This window comes from Leptosomus discolor, chromosome 16 (assembly GCF_034619465.1).
Source record: "Leptosomus discolor isolate bLepDis1 chromosome 16, bLepDis1.hap2, whole genome shotgun sequence".
Taxonomy (NCBI): Eukaryota; Metazoa; Chordata; class Aves; order Leptosomiformes; family Leptosomidae; genus Leptosomus; species Leptosomus discolor.
The window spans coordinates 6,166,020-6,184,856 of record NC_141406.1 but is presented as its reverse complement, the minus strand read 5'-3'; the positions used below and the strand labels follow the sequence as shown (position 1 = coordinate 6,184,856).

The 18,837-nt window shown below is 60.4% G+C and overlaps 5 gene segments (V, D, J or C); all 5 read right to left on the bottom strand.

Moving 5' to 3' along the window:
* Nucleotides 1-915: 915 nt before the first annotated feature.
* Nucleotides 916-1,465, bottom strand: LOC147414309 (Ig lambda chain V-1 region-like). The segment is given in 2 exon segments: nucleotides 916-1,286; nucleotides 1,420-1,465. Coding segments are annotated over 2 exon segments (417 nt in total).
* Nucleotides 1,466-2,842: 1,377 nt separating this feature from the next.
* Nucleotides 2,843-3,393, bottom strand: LOC147414308 (Ig lambda chain V-1 region-like). The segment is given in 2 exon segments: nucleotides 2,843-3,213; nucleotides 3,348-3,393. Coding segments are annotated over 2 exon segments (417 nt in total).
* A 5,583-nt stretch (nucleotides 3,394-8,976) lies between these two features.
* Nucleotides 8,977-9,527, bottom strand: LOC104342052 (Ig lambda chain V-1 region-like). The segment is given in 2 exon segments: nucleotides 8,977-9,347; nucleotides 9,482-9,527. Coding segments are annotated over 2 exon segments (417 nt in total).
* A 3,820-nt stretch (nucleotides 9,528-13,347) lies between these two features.
* Nucleotides 13,348-15,217, bottom strand: LOC147414307 (Ig lambda chain V-1 region-like). The segment is given in 5 exon segments: nucleotides 13,348-13,538; nucleotides 13,624-13,731; nucleotides 14,694-14,909; nucleotides 14,942-15,037; nucleotides 15,172-15,217. Coding segments are annotated over 5 exon segments (657 nt in total).
* A 1,373-nt stretch (nucleotides 15,218-16,590) lies between these two features.
* Nucleotides 16,591-17,128, bottom strand: LOC147414306 (Ig lambda chain V-1 region-like). The segment is given in 2 exon segments: nucleotides 16,591-16,952; nucleotides 17,083-17,128. Coding segments are annotated over 2 exon segments (408 nt in total).
* Between the last annotated feature and the right edge of the window lie 1,709 nt (nucleotides 17,129-18,837).

Sequence of the window (18,837 nt, the reverse complement as noted above, 5' to 3'; positions counted from 1 at the left end):
CAGCAGTCGGGGAGAGGATCCTTCCCCTCCACTCAGAGCTCGGTGACACAGCTCAGCGCTGTGACAGCACTGGGCTCCCCCGCCAGGGATGGGGACAGATGGGATCAAAGGCGGAGAAGGGCTCTGATAGTGATAACGGGCCTAGCACATCACTTGTACAGAGAGAGGCAGCACTAGCTGGGGTGGCAGAGCCCAAGGCAGAGAACCTCAGGGACATCTTATCAACATTAGAAACAACAATATGGGTAGGAAAGGAGATGGAGGCAGGCTCCTCTCAGAGGTGTCCGCTGAGGGCACGAGAGGCAATGGGCACAGACTGAAACACAGGAAAAGATGCCTGAAGATAGGAAAACCTTTTTCCTGCTGCAAGGATGGTCAAACACCGGAACGAGTTGCCCAGAGAGCTGTGAAGTCTCCAGCCTTGGAGATATTCAAAACCGGCCTGGACAGGCTGTGGGCAAGCTGCAGTAGCCAACCCAGCTTGAAGCAGGGGATGGGACAAGACAAACTCCAGAGGCAGCTCCAGACCCAGCGATTCTGGGGCTTTCCACAGCCACAGCAGCAGGCAGCACCTGAGGGGCCCTGGGGCAGCAGCAGGTTTGTGTCTCTCTTCCCCAGGTGATGGGGGTTGCAGTGACCCTCCTCAGCACTGCTGTCCCAGCCAGCCCAGTAAGTGATAACCACATTCTTCTCCTCCTTGTCTAAGGTCCCAAGCATAGGTAATGTGACCAAAGAGAATGTCACGTTCCCAAGTGCTGTGAATCCCCTCCCCAAATGACAGGGGACAGGCACAGACCTGGGGCTCTAAGGGAAGGTCCAGCTGGGACACCAGGCACAGCCACCATGAGCACAGGCAGCAAGTGCAGAGTCATGGCGGGGACCTGTCCTACCATCAAACAGGGAGAACAGAGACTCCTAAAGGACACAGGTGATTGCAAGAGGTTTTTGTATCACTTCCCCATTCTGCTGTGCCACTGTGGCAGTAGTACTGCTGCTGTCAACACCACCACAGTAATAGACGGCCTCATCCTCGGCTTGGACCCCACTGATGGTTAACGTGCCCGTGGTGCCGGACTTGGAGCCAGAGAATCGCGAAGGGATGCCCGAGGGTCTCTTGTTGCTGTCATAGATCACAGTGATGGGGGCGGTGCCAGGTACCTTCTGCTGGAACCAGCCGGCAGCATAACCGCTGCTGCTGTACAGCCCAGAGCAGGTGATCTGGACGGTTTGTCCTGGGTTCGCTGACACCGAGGGCGGCTGAGTCAGCGCTGCCTGGACCAGGGAACCTGGAGAGGGAGAGGAGAGAGGGGAGAAGACGGGGTCAGCCTGTGCCCCACGAGCACAGCCCTCCCAGGGCAGTGGGACCAGACCCCTCTGCCCAAAGGCCTTGGCTGGGCACAGCGAGTCTGGCCAGGGCACCTGAGCTGTGGGCGAGCACCACGAGGAGGAGAGGGGCCCAGGCCATGGCGCGATCCCACCAGATCCGTGTCCCCACGCCGATGGAGCTGTGTTGCGGACCCCGGCTCCCTTTTAAGCCCCCGCCTGCCCGGAGCACGGCCCCTCCATGCAAATCTGACCCCACGCTCATGGCCGGATCCTGCCCGCTCCTCTCTCCCCACCCCCCTCCCTGCTCCCCGCCCAACCCCACCACCCCAGACGCAGCAGGGATTGTCCTCAGGCACAGAGCACCACCACCTCCCAACTCAGAACCAAAAACCCACCAGCACAGACCCATCACCCCATCCCAAGTCCTGGCCGAGCAGCTGTAGGGCCAATGGGTTCAGGAAAGCTGGGTGGCTGGGGGGAATGGGGTCCCCCAGGGTGGCAGGCGGTGCTAGCAGCTCCCCTTGAAGGGATGGGGATGACGCCAAACCCCAGCACTCCCTACCCCACTTTTGACACGTGTCCCTCCTACGGGTGTCCCAGGCCCCTAAGGTACCCTCTTGCTCCGCTGCTTTTCTGCCCTGGCTCTTCCCCTGCCAGCCCAGGCCCACCGCTCAACACCTTCGCTCTCCCCAGCCACCCACCCCGCGGCACAACCGGGGTCGTTCAGCACCGAGCCCCGGGGCTCAGCGATGGCTCCCCACGAGCAGGTCATGAGCCCAAGGGGCAGGGGCTGGTGCTGGGCAAACGCAGCCAGAGCCAGGGCAGGCCAGGGGCTCTGCTCACAGCTGTTGGGGCAGCCCCCAGCCAGCCCTGCTCCTGCCCAGCCATCGCAGCTGCCTGTGGCAGCCTCGTGCCCAGCCCAAGAGCAGCTGCAGCTGTAAGAAACACCCCCACCTCCTCGACGTTGCCCGTCCCAGAGCGCTCGGGGCACAGAGACCCCGATGGGCACGAGCAGGGCAGGGATGCAGGGGCCTGTCTCCCTACAGGCAGCTGGAGGGGTCCGGTTGGAGCCAAGCACGTGCCCCACAGCAGAAGCCACCTCACAGGCACATGTGCTGCTCCAACACCGTGACCAAGCGGCAGCAGCAGCAGCAGCCGCCATAGCAGCAGGCGACACCCGAGGGGTCCTGGGGCAGCGGCAGTTTTGTTTCTCTCTTCCCCAGTGACCGGGCTTGCAGTGACCCTCCTCAGCACTGCTGTCCCAGCCAGCCCAGTTACAGACAGCTTCTCCGCCTCCTCGGCTTGGAGCCCAAGCGTAGGTAACGTGGCTTAGAAGAATGTCATGATCCCAAGTGCTATGAATCCCCTCCCGAAATGACAAGGGACAGGCACAGACCTGGGGCTCTAAGGGAATGTTGAGCTGGGACACCAGGCACAGCCACTGGCAGCTCAGGGCAGCAAGGGCAGGGCCATGGCAGGGACCTGTCTTACTATCAAACAGGGACAACAGTGAGTTCTAATATGTGTCTGCGTTGGCAGGAGGATTTTGTATCACTTCCCCATTGCTCTGTGTCACTGTGGCACCAGTGTAACTGCTGTCGTAGCTACCACAGTAATAGACGGCCTCGTCCTTGGCTTGGACCCCACTGATGGTTAACGTGCCCGTGGTGCCAGACAGGGATCCGGAGAATCGTGAAGGGATCTCCGCAGGTCTGTAGGTATTCCAGTAGATGACAGTGATGGGGGCACTGCCAGGTACCTTCTGCTGGTACCAGCCATAGTAGCTGCCAAAGCTGGTGCTACTCCCAGAGCAGGGGATCTGGACAGTTTCTCCTGGGTTCGCTGACACCGAGACCGGCTGAGTCAGCGCTGCCTGGACCAGGGAACCTGGAGAGGGAGAGGAGAGAGGGGAGAAGACAGCGGTCAGCCAGTGCCGCACGAGCACAGCCCTCCCGGGGAAGTGAGGAAGGATCCCTCTGCCCAAAGGCCTTGGCCGGGCACAGCGAGTCTGAACAGGGCACCTGAGCTGTGGGTGAGCACCACGAGGAGGAGAGGGGCCCAGGCCATGGTGCGATCCCACCAGATCCGTGTCCCCACACCGATGGAGCTGTGTCGCAGACCCCGACTCCCTTTTAAGTCCCCGCCTGCCCGGAGCACGGCCCCTCCATGCAAATCTGACCCCATGCTCATGGCTGGATCCTGCTCGTGCTTCTCTCCCCACCTCCCTCCCTGCTCCCCGCCCAACCCCACCACCCCAGATGCAGCAGGGATTGTCTCCAGGCACAGAGTGGAGAAACATCCCAACTCAGAACCTAAATCCCAGCAGCACAGAGCCCCTGTCCGCAGATGGGCTGAGCAGCTGCAGGGACAAAGGGCTCAGGAGAGCCGGGCTACTGGAAGAAAAGGGAGTTGGGGGTGGGGCAGACGATGCTCGCAGCACCCAGTCAAGTGGGTGGGATGACACCAATCCCCAGCACCCCACACTAGAAATTCCACATCTTCCTCTCCTATGGGTTTCCCAGGCCCTGCACAGCTCTTGCACATTCCTGCCCTTCCCCATTGCCTCTGGGGATCAATAATTGTGCTCTTGGCCCTTCTCTTGCTAAGAGCCATGCAGTGCCTTTTCCTTGGGTGGGACACCCATGCCCAGGCCCGCAGGGGCCAAAGCGGCAGCAGACCCCTGGCAGAAAAGGCCACGGAGGGCTGGGAAGCCATCAAGCTGCACAGGAGCCAGCAACGCACCCATGGGCTGCCTTAGCAGGAGCATTGCCAGCAGTCGGGGAGAGGATCCTTCCCCTCTACTCAGAGCTCGGTGACACAGCTCAGCGCTGTGACAGCACTGGGCTCCCCCGCCAGGGATGGGGACAGATGGGATCAAAGGCGGAGAAGGGCTCTGATAGTGATAACGCGCTCAGCACATCACTTGTACAGAGAGAGGCAGCGCTAGCTGGGGTGGCAGAGCCCAAGGCAGGGAACCTCAGGGACATCTTATCAACATTAGAAACAACAATATGGGTAGGAAAGGAGATGGAGGCAGGCTCCTCTCAGAGGTGTCCGCTGAGGGCACGAGAGGCAATGGGCACAGACTGAAACACAGGAAAAGATGCCTGAAGATAGGAAAACCTTTTTCCTGCTGCAAGGATGGTCAAACACCGGAACGAGTTGCCCAGAGAGCTGTGAAGTCTCCAGCCTTGGAGATATTCAAAACCGGCCTGGACAGGCTGTGGGCAAGCTACAGTATCCAACCCAGATTCAAGCAAGGAGTGGGACGAGACAGCCTCCAGAGGGACCTACAGACCCAGCGATTCTGGGGCTTTCCACAGCCACAGAGCAGGCAGCACCCGAGGGGCTCTGGGGCAGCAGCAGGTTTGTTTCTCTCTTCCCAGGTGATGGGGGTTGCAGTGACCCTCCTCAGCACTGCTGTCCCAGCCACGACAGTTACAGACAGCCTCTCCGCCTCCTCCTCAGCTTGGAGCCCATGCGTAGGTAATGTGGCCAAGAAGAATGGCATGTTGCCAAGTGCTGTAGATCTCCTCCCCAAATGACAGGGGACAGGCACAGACCTGGGGCTCTAATTGACAGCTGAGCTGGGACACCAGGCACAGCCACTGGCAGCTCAGGGCAGCAAGGGCAGGGACATGGCAGGGACCTGTCCTACCATCAAACAGCGACAACAGAGACTACTACATGTCTGTGATGGCAAGAGTACTTTTTATCACTTTCCCGTTGCTCCATGTCAGTGTGGTATCAATATAGCTGCTGCCGTAGCCACCACAGTAATAGACGGCCTCATCCTCGGCTTGGACCCCACTGATGGTTAACGTGCCCGTGGAGCCGGACTTGGAGCCAGAGAATCACGAAGGGATGCCCGAGGGTCTCTTGTCATTCCAGTAGATCACAGTGACAGGGGCAGTGCCAGGTACCTTCTGCTGGTACCAGCCCACTTCATAGCTGCTGCTGCTGTACACCCCAGAGCAGGTGATCTGGACGGTTTGTCCCGGGTTCGCTGACACCGAGGGCGGCTGAGTCAGCGCTGCCTGGACCAGGGAACCTGGAGAGGGAGAGGAGAGAGGGGAGAAGACAGGGGTCAGACAGTGCCCCACGAGCACAGCCCTCCCCAGGAAGTGTGACAGGGACAGGACCTCCCTGTGCCTAAATGCCATGATGACACAGAGCGACTCAGCCCAGCACACAGAGCCCAAGGACAAACTACAAGCGTCGTGTAAGTAGAACTGGCAAAAGCAAGAGGAGAGGAAAGCCAGTGTCTGTGCCTCCATCATGATGACCAGTACTGCTGCCATTGTAGCTGCCACAGTAATAGACGGCCTCGTCCTCGGCTTGGACCCCACTGATGGTTAACGTGCCCGTGGTGCCAGATATGGATCCGGAGAATCGTGAAGGGATGTCCGCGGGTCTGTAGGTATTCCAGTAGATGACAGTGATGGGGGCACTGCCAGGTACCTTCTGCTGGTACCAGCCATAGTAGCTGCCAAAAGTGGTGCTACTCCCAGAGCAGGGGATCTGGACGGTTTGTCCTGGGTTCGCTGACACTGAGACCGGCTGAGTCAGTGCTGCCTGGACCAGGGAACCTGGAGAGGGAGAGGAGAGAGGGGAGAAGCCAGGGGTCAGCCAGTGCCCCACGAGCACAGCCCTCCTGGGGCAGTGAGATAGGAATATCATATTCAGAGAGTAATGGATGCCACCACAGTCACTTGCAAATTTGGGGAGTACAGCACAACACATCTCAGCACAGAGGCTGCTCTGGCAGCAGCAGGACAACATGGTCATCACTAGGAAGAGGCAGCGGGGAGGGTGACAAGGCAACACTGTGAATTTTGTTGGGGCAAAGATAATGCTCCTCCCCGGCTGTCAGGGGGAGACCAAGAGAACCTGCAGTTCTCTGGATCAGGAAAGAGGAGACATTCACAGCCATGGTTGTGCAAAGGGGACAGGAACTTGCCTCAGCCCCACAGCCAGCCAGGAGGGAGAAGGGTTGAAACCCTTCCTCCGATTTTAGAGTCTGTTTCTCACTTCCTATTACTCAATGCCACCAGAAACCATAGTTGCTGCTGCTGTCAGCACCACCACAGTAATAGACGGCCTCGTCCTCGGCTTGGACCCCACTGATGGTTAACGTGCCCGTGGTGCCGGACTTGGAGCCAGAGAATCGCGAAGGGATGCCCGAGGGTCTCTTGTCATTCTGGTAGATCACAGTGACAGGGCCGGTGCCAGGTACCTTCTGCTGGAACCAGGCATACCAGTTGCTGCTGCTGCTACCTCCAGAGCAGGTGATCTGGAAGGTTTGTCCTGGGTTCGCTGACACCGAGGGCAGCTGAGTCAGCGCTGCCTGGACCAGGGAACCTGGAGAGGGAGAGGAGAGAGGGGAGAAGACAGGGGTCAGCCTGTGCCCCACGAGCACAGCCCTCCCGGGGCAGTGGGAACAGACCCCTCTGCCCAAAGGCCTTGGCTGGGCACAGCGAGTCTGGCCAGGGCACCTGAGCTGTGGGCGAGCACCACGAGGAGGAGAGGGATGAGGCCAGACAGGTGGCAGCTCCTGACACAAAAGACGGAAGGGGCCAGGGTGCTGCACAGTCTCTTGCTGTCGTGGGGCCGTCCTGGGGCAATGCCCAGGGCCAGGGGCTTCTCAGGGGGACAGAGGTGCTGGGGTGCTCCTGCACAGGCTGAGCAGGAGCCCAATGAGCTGGCACTGGGCAGACACAGGCAGTGCTGGAGCAGCCCGTGGCTCCTCTTGCAGCACAACAGAGCAGCCCCCGGCCAGCCCTGCTCTGTCCCACCAGCCTCACACACGGCCCTCGAGCTGCTGCACCCACGACAAACATCCCTTCCAGGGGCGGAAGGCAAAGCTTTGCCCAGCTCCCTTGAACATGGCACATCCCCACCTCTTGGTGCTGGGGACACAGTTTCAGCAGGGCTGAACTCCCCTGGGCTCGCGCCCCGGGGGCTCCTGGCACAGCTGGGCTGGCAGAGGGCAGGGAGACACCCGGCAGGGCTCTGGACACCACTCGGTGAACACAGGGGGAACTCAGCCCCGCAGCGTGGGACAGGGACAGGGCAGCTGGTGGTCATCCCTTCCCCAAATGACTGGGGATGGGCAAGGCCTGTGATTCTAAGGGATGGCCAAGTTGGAACACCAAGCACAGCCACTAGCAGCACAGGGCAGCAAGGGAAGGGTCAGGGTAGGGACTCATCCACCATCAAATGGGGACAGTAGAGACTCCTAATATGTGCTTAAGATGGCAGGTGGTTTTAGTATCACTTCCACATTGCTCTGTGCCACCGTGGCACCAGTATATCTGCTACTCTCATAGCTACCACGTAATAGACAGCCTCGTCCTCGGCTTGGACCACATTGATGGTTAACATGCCCGTGGTGCTGGACTTGGAGCCAGAGAATCGTGACAGGATGCCCGAAGGTCTGTTGGTGTTGCTGTAGATCACAGTGACGGGGCAACTGCCAGGTACCTTCTGCTGGTACCAGCCAGCATAACCATAGCCGCTGCTAATCCCGGAGCAGGTGATCTGGACGGTTTGTCCCGGGTTCGCTGACACCGAGGGCGGCTGAGTCAGTGCTGCCTGGACCAGGGAACCTGGAGAGGGAGAGGAGAGAGGGGAGAAGACTGGGTCAGCCTGTGCCCCAGGAGCACAGCCATCCCCGGGCACAAGGACAGCGATGGCACTCCTCTGCCTGCAGGCACACAGATGGGACACCCTGGGTGCTGCCCCAAGCCCAGGCACTCCCTGAGGACTGGCTGGAGCCAGACCCTCGACCCTGGCCCTGCCTGCTGCCCCTCGGGGCACACCTCATGCCTCTCACTGAGACTGGGCTGCCCAGGGGCAAGGTCTGCCAGGGGTACCCAGCCTTTGCAGCAGTCTGGAGACACCCCTGCCCATCCCCAGAGGGGGCCACGTCCAGGCCAGCAGCCAGGGATGCAGGGCAGGGAATGCAAAGTCAGTGGGAAGTTGTGTGGGGAGATGGTGATTGACAGAGGGAATGGGGGCATCTCCAGCCCAGTATGGGCTGGTGAGAAGCACCACCATGGACACCAGAGGTACTGGGCTGCCTGTGCAGGGGGCATGAGCTCCACCGGGGCCTTTTCAAGATTAAATGTGCCCCAAACAACACCCTTTCCCCTCACACCTCTTGTCTGCACAGTAGCACAAAGCACCCAGGGCACATGGGCTCTGGCTCTTGGGCTCCTCCACATCCCTTGGCATGAGTCAGGAACATCCCCAAATGCAGCCCAGGCCCAGAGTGCTTTGAAGGGTGGAACGGAAAGGGGGCACAGAGTGCCTGGAGCCTTACAGCATAGCCCTGCAACGCACAGACCTTCCCAGAGCCAACGGGTCCCTACCCAGCCCAGGGATTCCCCCAAACCCCACCTCTGCTCATCTCTGTGGAAAGTCTCTCAGGCACAAGAGGGACTGAAATTCCCCCTGCCCAGCAGCACTGCACTACTGCCCCACAGGAAACACCACTTGCAGGTCCCTGGGGCAACGAAGGAGGTGCTGAGCAGCACACACCGACACTGCACTGGCAGCACAGAGAGGAGGTGGCATCAGGACAGACATGCAGCCAGACCACGCACAAGTGCAAAAGGGCACCAAGTGCCCACCCTCTATAGCTCTTCCTCACACAGTGGAGGCGTAGGAATGAACAGGAGGGAAAAACCTAATCCCAGCATCACCATGTCCCTGACCAGCATTGCTGCTGTCCCAGCCACCACAGTAATAGACGGCCTCATCCTCGGCTTGGACCCCACTGATGGTTAACGTGCCCGTGGTGCCGGACTTGGAGCCAGAGAATCGCGAAGGGATGCCCGAGGGTCTCTTGTTGCTCTCGTAGATCACAGTGACAGGGACGGTGCCAGGTACCTTCTGCTGGTACCAGCCAACATAGCTGCTGCTGCTGCTGTACAGCCCAGAGCAGGTGATCTGGACGGTTTGTCCTGGGTTCGCTGACACCGAGGGCGGCTGAGTCACCGCTGCCTGGACCAGGGAACCTGGAGAGGGAGAGGAGAGAGGGGAGAAGACAGGGGTCAGCCTGTGCACCACGAGCACAGCCCTCCCTGGGCAGTAGGACCAGACCCCTCTGCCCAAAGGCCTTGGCCGGGCACAGCGAGTCTGGCCAGGGCACCTGAGCTGTGGGCGAGCACCACGAGGAGGAGAGGGGCCCAGGCCATGGCGCGATCCCAACAGAGCCGTGTCCCCACGCCGATGGAGCTGTGTCGCGAACCCCAACTCCCTTTTAAGCCACCACCTGCTCCCGCGCCACCCTCTGTGGAAACGTGGCCACCAACATTCTCTGGCAGCTCCTGTCCCCGTGCTCCCCCTGTCCATCGCAGGCAAATCTCCTGCTCACCAAAGACACCAAGATCCCTCTGGCCTGCCTGCTCCCTTGGTCGCTCAGCTGGGAAAACCACGTCCTGCTTCACACCAGGGCACCGCCAACGGGTTTCTCTCGGGAGCCACAGGCCTCTGACCACCTGGATCGAGGTGTCTGGGCAAACACTCCTCCACTCCCGTGTCGGTAATCACAACCTTAGCCAAGAGCCAGGCCAAGGGACAGCAGGAACGCTTTTCTGCCCTGCCTTGCTGAAGCGTCCCCCGCAGCCACCTCAGCCCGGCCTGTGCCCCTGGCATCCCTCACCCACCCTTACAGCAGCCCCCTGCGGCGGCACAGCTCCTCCGGCCACGCTCCCCTTCCCCTCCTGCCACGGGCGCTTCTCCACAGGGCTCCGCACCCGCAGCCGGCCCAGCACAAGCCCGCAGCACCCTGCCAGCGCCCTGCCCACAGCACAGCCCTGCCCGGGCTCGTGCGCCCACACCTCCCGAGCCAGGAGTGCTGCGGCAGCACGGACGCTCCCACCGCAGGGGCGAGGAGAAGTGCTCTGGCCTCTGCGACCTCTGGAGCGTGAGGGCAAAGGCCCAGCCTGCCCAGCTCCTCACACCGCCCTGCCCAGGCCCGCCCCGAACCAGGGGGTGGGAGGGCTTTGCCAGAGGGATTAGAGTCCTTGGGCATCCCTGACAGATCCTGAAGTGCTTCAGGGCTGCGTCTCGGGAACCAAACAGCAGCGTCCTTTCAGCCCTCGGAGCCCCCTCGCACCAAACTCCGGCCTCCCTTCCCCCTTCAGAACCATAACAAATCCGACCCGCACGCACGAAGACAGGGATTTATTAGTCTGTGCTCGTTTTACAGAAGAGGCTCAACCCCAAGCTACCACCGCCCTCTGCGACTCCCTTAGGCCAGGAACACAGCAGCCCCTCCTCAGGCACGGCATGTTTTCCACAGGCCTCGCAATCAGCACTTCCTTCTGCTTCAAGTTCGCCTTGGGAACCAAGACCAGCGCTTTTTCACAAGCTCACCAGCAACAAGGCCTTGTGGCGGCTCTACGGTCCAACCCGCGCAGCAGCAGCACCCCCCCGCGGCCTGCCCCCACTTAACTGCAAAGAGGAGGACTGAAAGGCAGCCCCAAGTCAACAAGCGGGTCGCGACACGATCCAGTACTTCTTGAACTCCTTTCTTTCTACTTTCACATCATCCTCAACCAGTTGGTACACATAAGTCACCACTGTGGCAGCCTGGATATCCATCAGCACAAACGAAGGGACGACGCTCCTGCAAAGGAAACATGCTTTGGCGATCGTCCCACCTCGCTTGCGCTTCTCGCTACCAACAGGCCTCACGCTTACGTGTTCTAATACGCTGGGTTGCCAAGGGCTGCGGGGAGCGGGGAAGCACTGCAGTTCGCAGGCACTGACAACAGTGTCTCAGGCAGAGTTGCACTTAGCCTAGAGCAGCCCTCCAGGCTCCCAAACAGCCCGGGTCGTGTCAGGCTCAGATGCTTGTCTTGGTTTGAAAGACAGGTGTCTGTGGAGGAAGGCAGGAGCCTCCCTTGAAACGGAAAGTGCAACCCCCTTCCCTCCAAATTATTATAATTTTGAAATTAACGGGCCTTCAGGCAAAGATATGGGGAATAGGAATAACAGTTCTTTACTAATATATATATATATAACACAAGGCAGGGAAAAAACAAACAACCCACTGGTTTACACTGACAGAGTCAGAACTACAACCTGACACCCTGTTAGGGTGGCAGTAGCAGTCCGATAAGATGCTGGCTGCAGTCCTCCTGAAGCGATGGATGTAGTTCTGTTGAAGCAGCAATCAGGTAAAAGGGTCTGGTCTTCCTCCGAAGGTCCAGCGGTAGGTAGGTAGCTCTTGTCCTCTGGAACTCCAGTGGGGGGAAAAGCTCCTCTGGGAATCCAGTGGAAGAAGGCTGCTAGGGTGTTCGAGATCTCAGTTTTTATTTGGCATGGATTGCTTGGCTCCTTCCCCCCTGGGCGGAGCATCTCACAATGGGATGGGGAGTCGTGAGGCAGTTCCTTGATGGGCCATTAACAGGAGATAGTCCAGAGGGGGGAGGCAGGGAGCACCACCCCACCTGGTCTCAACAGCTCCTGAGGATGGTAATAGAATACTTTTTTTCCTTTTGGCACATTTTACACTGTAACCTAGGACAATGCTAAAGCTGACGGTGCCTCCAGAAGTCTGGTTTCTTACAAAACATCAGCAGACAGCTTCTGGGAAGACACCAGGAAGCAAAACGACTCCATGAAGCTGCTGCAACTCAGCCTTCTCCGGGCCCAGGAAGCAGCCTCAGGCACCCCAGTGCTGGGCTGCCGTGCCCCACACATGGGCTAAGCTAAACCCTGGTAACAGGGGAGCCTCGCTGCCTTCCCCGGGAAGGGACAGCGCTGGCCTCCTGGCGCAGAGGCTACCCAACGGTAAAGAAACACCCAGCACCAGTGCCAACATCACACTTTGCAGGCAGGAGCAACCAGCCACACCACAGGTCTGCACGGCCAGGACCTGCGTCACTCCCACATCCTCCTCCACCACCATCGGGGTAACTGCCACCCCCACAGAGCAACCAGTAACGGTCAACCCAGAGCACCCAACCATGGCCACCCCGCGGGGCACCTGGATGCTGATCAGCGCTGCTGTCCTGGGCACCACAGTAATAGACGGCCTCGTCCTCGGCTTGGACCCCACTGATGGTTAACGTGCCTGTGGAGCCGGACTTGGAGCCAGAGAATCGCGAAGGGATGCCCGAGGGTCTCTTGTCATTATCGTAGATCACAGTGACGGGGACAGTGCCAGGTACCTTCTGCTGGAACCAGGCATAGCTGTAGCTGCTCACGTAGCAGGTGATCTGGACGGTTTGTCCCAGGTTCGCTGACACCGAGGGCGGCTGAGTCAGCGCTGCCTGGACCAGGGAACCTGGAGAGGGAGAGGAGAGAGGGGAGAAGACACGGGTCAGCCAGTGCCCCACGAGCACAGCCATCCCCGGGCACAAGGACAGCGATGGCACTCCTCTGCCTGCAGGCACACAGATGGGACACCCTGGGTGCTGCCCCAAGCCCAGGCACTCCCTGAGGACTGGCTGGAGCCAGACCCTCGACCCTGGCCCTGCCTGCTGCCCCTCGGGGCACACCTCATGCCTCTCACTGAGACCGGGCTGCCCAGGGGCAAGGCCTGCCAGGGGCACCCAGCCTTTGCAGCAGCTGGAGACACCCCTGCCCATGCCCCAGAGGGGGCCACGTCCAGGCCAGCAGCCAGGGATGCAGGGCAGGGAATGCAAAGTCAGTGGGAAGCTGTGGTGGGAGATGGTGATTGACAGAGGGAATGGGGGCATCTCCAGCACAGCATGGGCACCAGAGAGGAGGTGGCATCAGGAAGGAGGGGCAGGAAATAATCCAACAAAGTAAGAACAACCGCCAAAACGCCCCAGGCTGTCAACTGCCCGCCCTCCACAGCTCTCCTCCGTGCAAAGCAGAGGGTACCAATGAACAGGAGAGGAAAAAAGGATTCTCAGCATCACCATTACCCTGACCAGCGTTGCCGCTCTCCCTACCACCACAGTAATAGTCAGCCTGATCCCCGGCTTGGACCCCACTGATGGTTAACGTGCTTGTGGAGCTGGACATGGAGCCAGAGAATCATGAAGGGATGCTCGAGGGTCTCTGGTTGCTGCTGTAGATCACAGTGACAGGGCCGGTGCCAGGTACCTTCTGCTGGTACCAGCCAACAGCACCGGTGCTGTGTAGCCCAGAGCAGGTGATCTGGACGGTTTGTCCTGGGTTCGCTGACACCGAGGGCGGCTGAGTCAGCGCTGCCTGGACCAGGGAACCTGGAGAGGGAGAGGAGAGAGGGGAGAAGACAGGGGTCAGCCTGTGCCCCACGAGCACAGCCCTCCCGGGGCAGTGGGAACAGACCCCTCTGCCCAAAGGCCTTGGCTGGGCACAGCGAGTCTGGCCAGGGCACCTGAGCTGTGGGCGAGCACCACGAGGAGGAGAGGGACGAGGCCAGACAGGTGGCAGCTCCTGACACAAAAGACGGAAGGGGCCAGGGTGCTGCACAGTCTCTTACTGTCGTGGGGCCGTCCTGGGGCAATGCCCAGGGCCAGGGGCTTCCCAGGGGGACAGAGGTGCTGGGGTGCTCCTGCACAGGCTGAGCAGGAGCCCAATGAGCAGGCACTGGGCAGACACAGGCAGTGCTGGAGCAGCCCGTGGCTCCTCTTGCAGCACAACAGAGCAGCCCCCGGCCAGCCCTGCTCTGTCCCACCAGCCTCACACACGGCCCTCGAGCTGCTGCACCCACGACAAACATCCCTTCCAGGGCCTGAAGGCAAAGCTTTGCCCAGCTCCCTTGAACATGGCACATCCCCACCTCTTGGTGCTGGGGACACAGTTTCAGCAGGGCTGAACTCCCTTGGGCTCGTGCCCCGGGGGCTCCTGGCACAGCTGGGCTGGCAGAGGGCAGGGAGGCACCCGGCAGGGCTCTGGGCGCCACTCGGGGAACACAGGGGGAACTCAGCCCCGCAGCGTGGGACAGGGACAGGGCAGCTGTGGGTCCTCCAGCATTTCTTTACCGAGAGGGCGGTCAAACACTGGAACAGGCTTCCTCAAGAGCTCATCGATGCCCCAAGCCTGTCAGCGTTCTAGAGGCTTTTGGACCATGCCCTTAATAACAGGCTTTAACTTTTGGTCAGCCCTCAACTGCTCAGGCAGTGGGAACAGATGATCAATGTAGGTCCCTTCCAACAGAAAACCCCTGCCCTATCCTATTCTATTCTACACTACCCTACCCACTATGCTCCCCAAATGACAGGGGACCGGCACAGACCTGGGGCTCAAAGGGCTGACCAAGCTGGCACACCAGGCACAACCACCTGCAGCACCGGGCAGCACGGTCAGGGCCATGACAGGGACCTGTCCCACCATCAAATGGGGACAAGCAGAGATGCATCATGAGCGCCTGTGATGGCAGGAGGTGTTTGTATCACTTCCCCGTTGCTCCGTGTCAACATTATAGCTGCCGTCGTAGCCACCACAGTAATAGACGGCCTCGTCCTCGGCTTGGACCCCACTGATGGTTAACGTGCCCGTGGAGCCGGAGGCAGAACCAGAGAATCGCGAAGGGATGCCCGAGGGTCTCTTGTTGTCATTGTAGATCACAGTGACAGGGCCGGTGCCAGGTACCTTCTGCTGGTACCAGCCACCTTCTGCTGGTACCAGCCAACATAGCTGTTGCTGCTGCTGCTAAGCCCAGAGCAGGTGATCTGGACGGTTTGTCCTGGGTTCGCTGACACCGAGGGCGGCTGAGTCACTGCTGCCTGGACCAGGGAACCTGGAGAGGGAGAGGAGAGAGGGGAGAAGACAGGAGTCAGCCTGTGCCCCACGAGCAGAGCCCTCCCGGGGCAGTAGGACCAGACCCCTCTGCCCAAACGCCTAGGCCGGGCATAGCAAGTCTGGCCAGGGCACCTGAGCTGTGGGCGAGCACCACGAGGAGGAGAGGGGCCCAGGCCATGGCGCGATCCCACCAGATCCGTGTCCCCACGCCGATGGAGCTGTGTCGCAGACCCCGACTCCCTTTTAAGCCTCCGCCTGCCCGGAGCACGGCCCCTCCATGCAAATCTGACCCCACGCTCATGGCTGGATCCTGCCCGCTCCTCTCTCCCCACCTCCCTCCCTGCTCCCCGCCCAACCCCACCACCCCAGACGCAGCAGGGCTTGTCCTCAGGCACAGAGCACCACCACCTCCCAACTCAGAACCAAAAACCCACCAGCACAGACCCATCACCCCATCCCAAGTCCTGGCCGAGCAGCTGTAGGGCCAATGGGTTCAGGAAAGCTGGGTGGCTGGGGGGAATGGGGTCCCCCAGGGTGGCAGGCGGTGCTAGCAGCTCCCATTGAAGGGATGGGGATGACGCCAAACCCCAGCACTCCCTACCCCACTTTCGACACGTGTCCCTCCTACGGGTGTCCCAGGCCCCTAAGGTACCCTCTTGCTCCGCTGCTTTTCTGCCCTGGCTCTTCCCCTGCCAGCCCAGGCCCACCGCTCAACACCTTCGCTCTCCCCAGCCATCCACCCCGCGGCACAACCGGGGTCGTTCAGCACCGAGCCCCGGGGCTCAGCGATGGCTCCCCACGAGCAGGTCATGAGCCCAAGGGGCAGGGGCTGGTGCTGGGCAAACGCAGCCAGAGCCAGGGCAGGCCAGGGGCTCTGCTCACAGCTGTTGGGGCAGCCCCCAGCCAGCCCTGCTCCTGCCCAGCCATCGCAGCTGCCTGTGGCAGCCTCGTGCCCAGCCCAAGAGCAGCTGCAGCTGTAAGAAACACCCCCACCTCCTCGACGTTGCCCGTCCCAGAGCGCTCGGGGCACAGAGACCCCGATGGGCACGAGCAGGGCAGGGATGCAGGGGCCTGTCTCCCTACAGGCAGCTGGAGGGGACCGGCTGGAGCCAAGCACGTGCCACATGACAGGAGCCACCTCACAGGCACATGTGCTGCTCCAACACCGTGACCAAGCGGCAGCAGCAGCAGCAGCCGCCATAGCAGCAGGCGACACCCGAGGGGTCCTGGGGCAGTGGCAGTTTTGTTTCTCTCTTCCCCAGTGACCGGGCTTGCAGTGACCCTCCTCAGCACTGCTGTCCCAGCCAGCCCAGTTACAGACAGCCTCTCCGCCTCCTCGGCTTGGAGCCCAAGCGTAGGTAATGTGGCTTAGAAGAATGTCATGATCCCAAGTGCTATGAATCCCCTCCCAAAATGACAAGGGACAGGCACAGACCTGGGGCTCTAAGGGACAGCCAAGCCGGACACCAGGCACAGCCTCTGGCAGCTCAGGGCAGCAAGGGCAGGGCCATGGCAGTGACCTGTCCTACCATCAAACAGGGAAACAGAGTCCTAACTTGTGTCTGCGTTGGCAGGAGGATTTTGTATCACTTCCCCATTGCTCTGTGTCACTATGGCACCAGTGTAACTGCTGTCGTAGCTACCACAGTAATAGACGGCCTCGTCCTCGGCTTGGACCCCACTGATGGTTAACGTGCCCGTGCTGCCGGACTTGGAGCCAGAGAATCGCGAAGGGATGCCCGAGGGTCTCTTGTTGCTCTGGTAGATCACAGTGACAGGGGCTGTGCCAGGTACCTTCTGCTGGTACCAGCCAACATAGCTGCCGCTAATCCCAGAGCAGGTGATTTGAATGGTTTGTCCTGGGTTGGCTGACACCGAGACCGGCTGAGTCAGCGCTGCCTGGACCAGGGAACCTGGAGAGGGAGAGGAGGGGAGAAGACAGCGGTCAGCCAGTGCCCCACGAGCACAGCCCTCCCAGAGCAGTGAGGAAGGATCCCTCTGCCCAAAGGCCTTGGCCGGGCACAGCGAGTCTGGCCGGGGCACCTGAGCTGTGGGCGAGAACCACGAGGAGGAGAGGGGCCCAGGCCATGGCGTGATCCCAACAGATCCGTGTCCCCACGCCGATGGAGCTGTGTCGCGGACCCCGACTCCTTTTTAACTCCCTGCATGCCTGGAGCACGGTCCCTCCATGCAAATCTGACCCCATGCTCATGGCCGGATCCTGCTCGTGCCTCTCTCCCCACCTCCCTCCCTGCTCCCCGCCCAACCCCACCACCCCAGATGCAGCAGGGATTGTCCCCAGGCACAGAGTGGAGAAACATCCCAACTCAGAACCTAAATCCCAGCAGCACAGAGCCCCTGTCCGCAGATGGGCTGAGCAGCTGCAGGGACAAAGGGCTCAGGAGAGCCGGGCTGCTGGAAGGAAGGGGAGGTGGGGTGGGGGGCAGACGATGCTCGCAGCACCCAGTCAAGGGGGTGGGATGACACCAATCCCCAGCACCCCACACTAGAAATTCCACATCTTCCCCTCCTACGGGTTTCCCAGGCCCTGCACAGCTCTTGCACATTCCTGTCCTTCCCCATTGCCTCTGGGGATCAATAATCGTGCCCTTGGCCCTTCTCTTGCTAAGAGCCATGCAGTGCCTTTTCCTTGGGTGGGACACCCCTGTCCAGGCCTGCAGGGGCCAAAGCGGCAGCAGACCCCTGGCAGAAAAGGCCACGGAGGGCTGGGAAGCCATCAAGCTACACAGGAGCCAGCAACGCACCCATGGGCTGCCTTAGCAGGAGCATTGCCAGCAGTCGGGGAGAGGATCCTTCCCCTCCACTCAGAGCTCGGTGACACAGCTCAGCGCTGTGACAGCACTGGGCTCCCCCGCCAGGGATGGGGACAGATGGGATCAAAGGCGGAGAAGGGCTCTGATAGTGATAACGCGCTCAGCACATCACTTGTACAGAGAGAGGCAGCGCTAGCTGGGGTGGCAGAGCCCAAGGCAGGGAACCTCAGGGACATCTTATCAACATTAGAAACAACAATATGGGTAGGAAAGGAGATGGAGGCAGGCTCCTCTCAGAGGTGTCCGCTGAGGGCACGAGAGGCAATGGGCACAGACTGAAACACAGGAAAAGATGCCTGAAGATAGGAAAACCTTTTTCCTGCTGCAAGGATGGCCAAACACCGGAACGAGTTGCCCAGAGAGCTGTGAAGTCTCCAGCCTTGGAGATATTCAAAACCGGCCTGGACAGGCTGTGGGCAAGCTGCAGTAGCCAACCCAGAATCGAGCAGGGGGTGGGACAAGACAACCTCCAGAGGCACCTACAGACCCAGCGATTCTGGGGCTTTCCACAGCAGCAGCAGCAGGTCACACCCGAGGGGCTCTGGGGCAGCAGCAGGTTTGTTTCTCTCTTCCCAGGTGATGGGGGTTGCAGTGACCCTCCTCAGCACTGCTGTCCCAGCCACGACAGTTACAGACAGCCTCTCCGCCTCCTCCTCAGCTTGGAGCCCATGCGTAGGTAATGTGGCCAAGAAGAATGGCATGTTGCCAAGTGCTGTAGATCTCCTCCCCAAATGACAGGGGACAGGCACAGACCTGGGGCTCTAATTGACAGCTGAGCTGGGACACCAGGCACAGCCACTGGCAGCTCAGGGCAGCAAGGGCAGGGACATGGAAGGGACCTGTCCTACCATCAAACAGCGACAACAGAGACTACTACATGTCTGTGATGGCAAGAGTACTTTTTATCACTTTCCCGTTGCTCCATGTCAGTGTGGTATCAATATAGCTGCTGCCGTAGCCACCA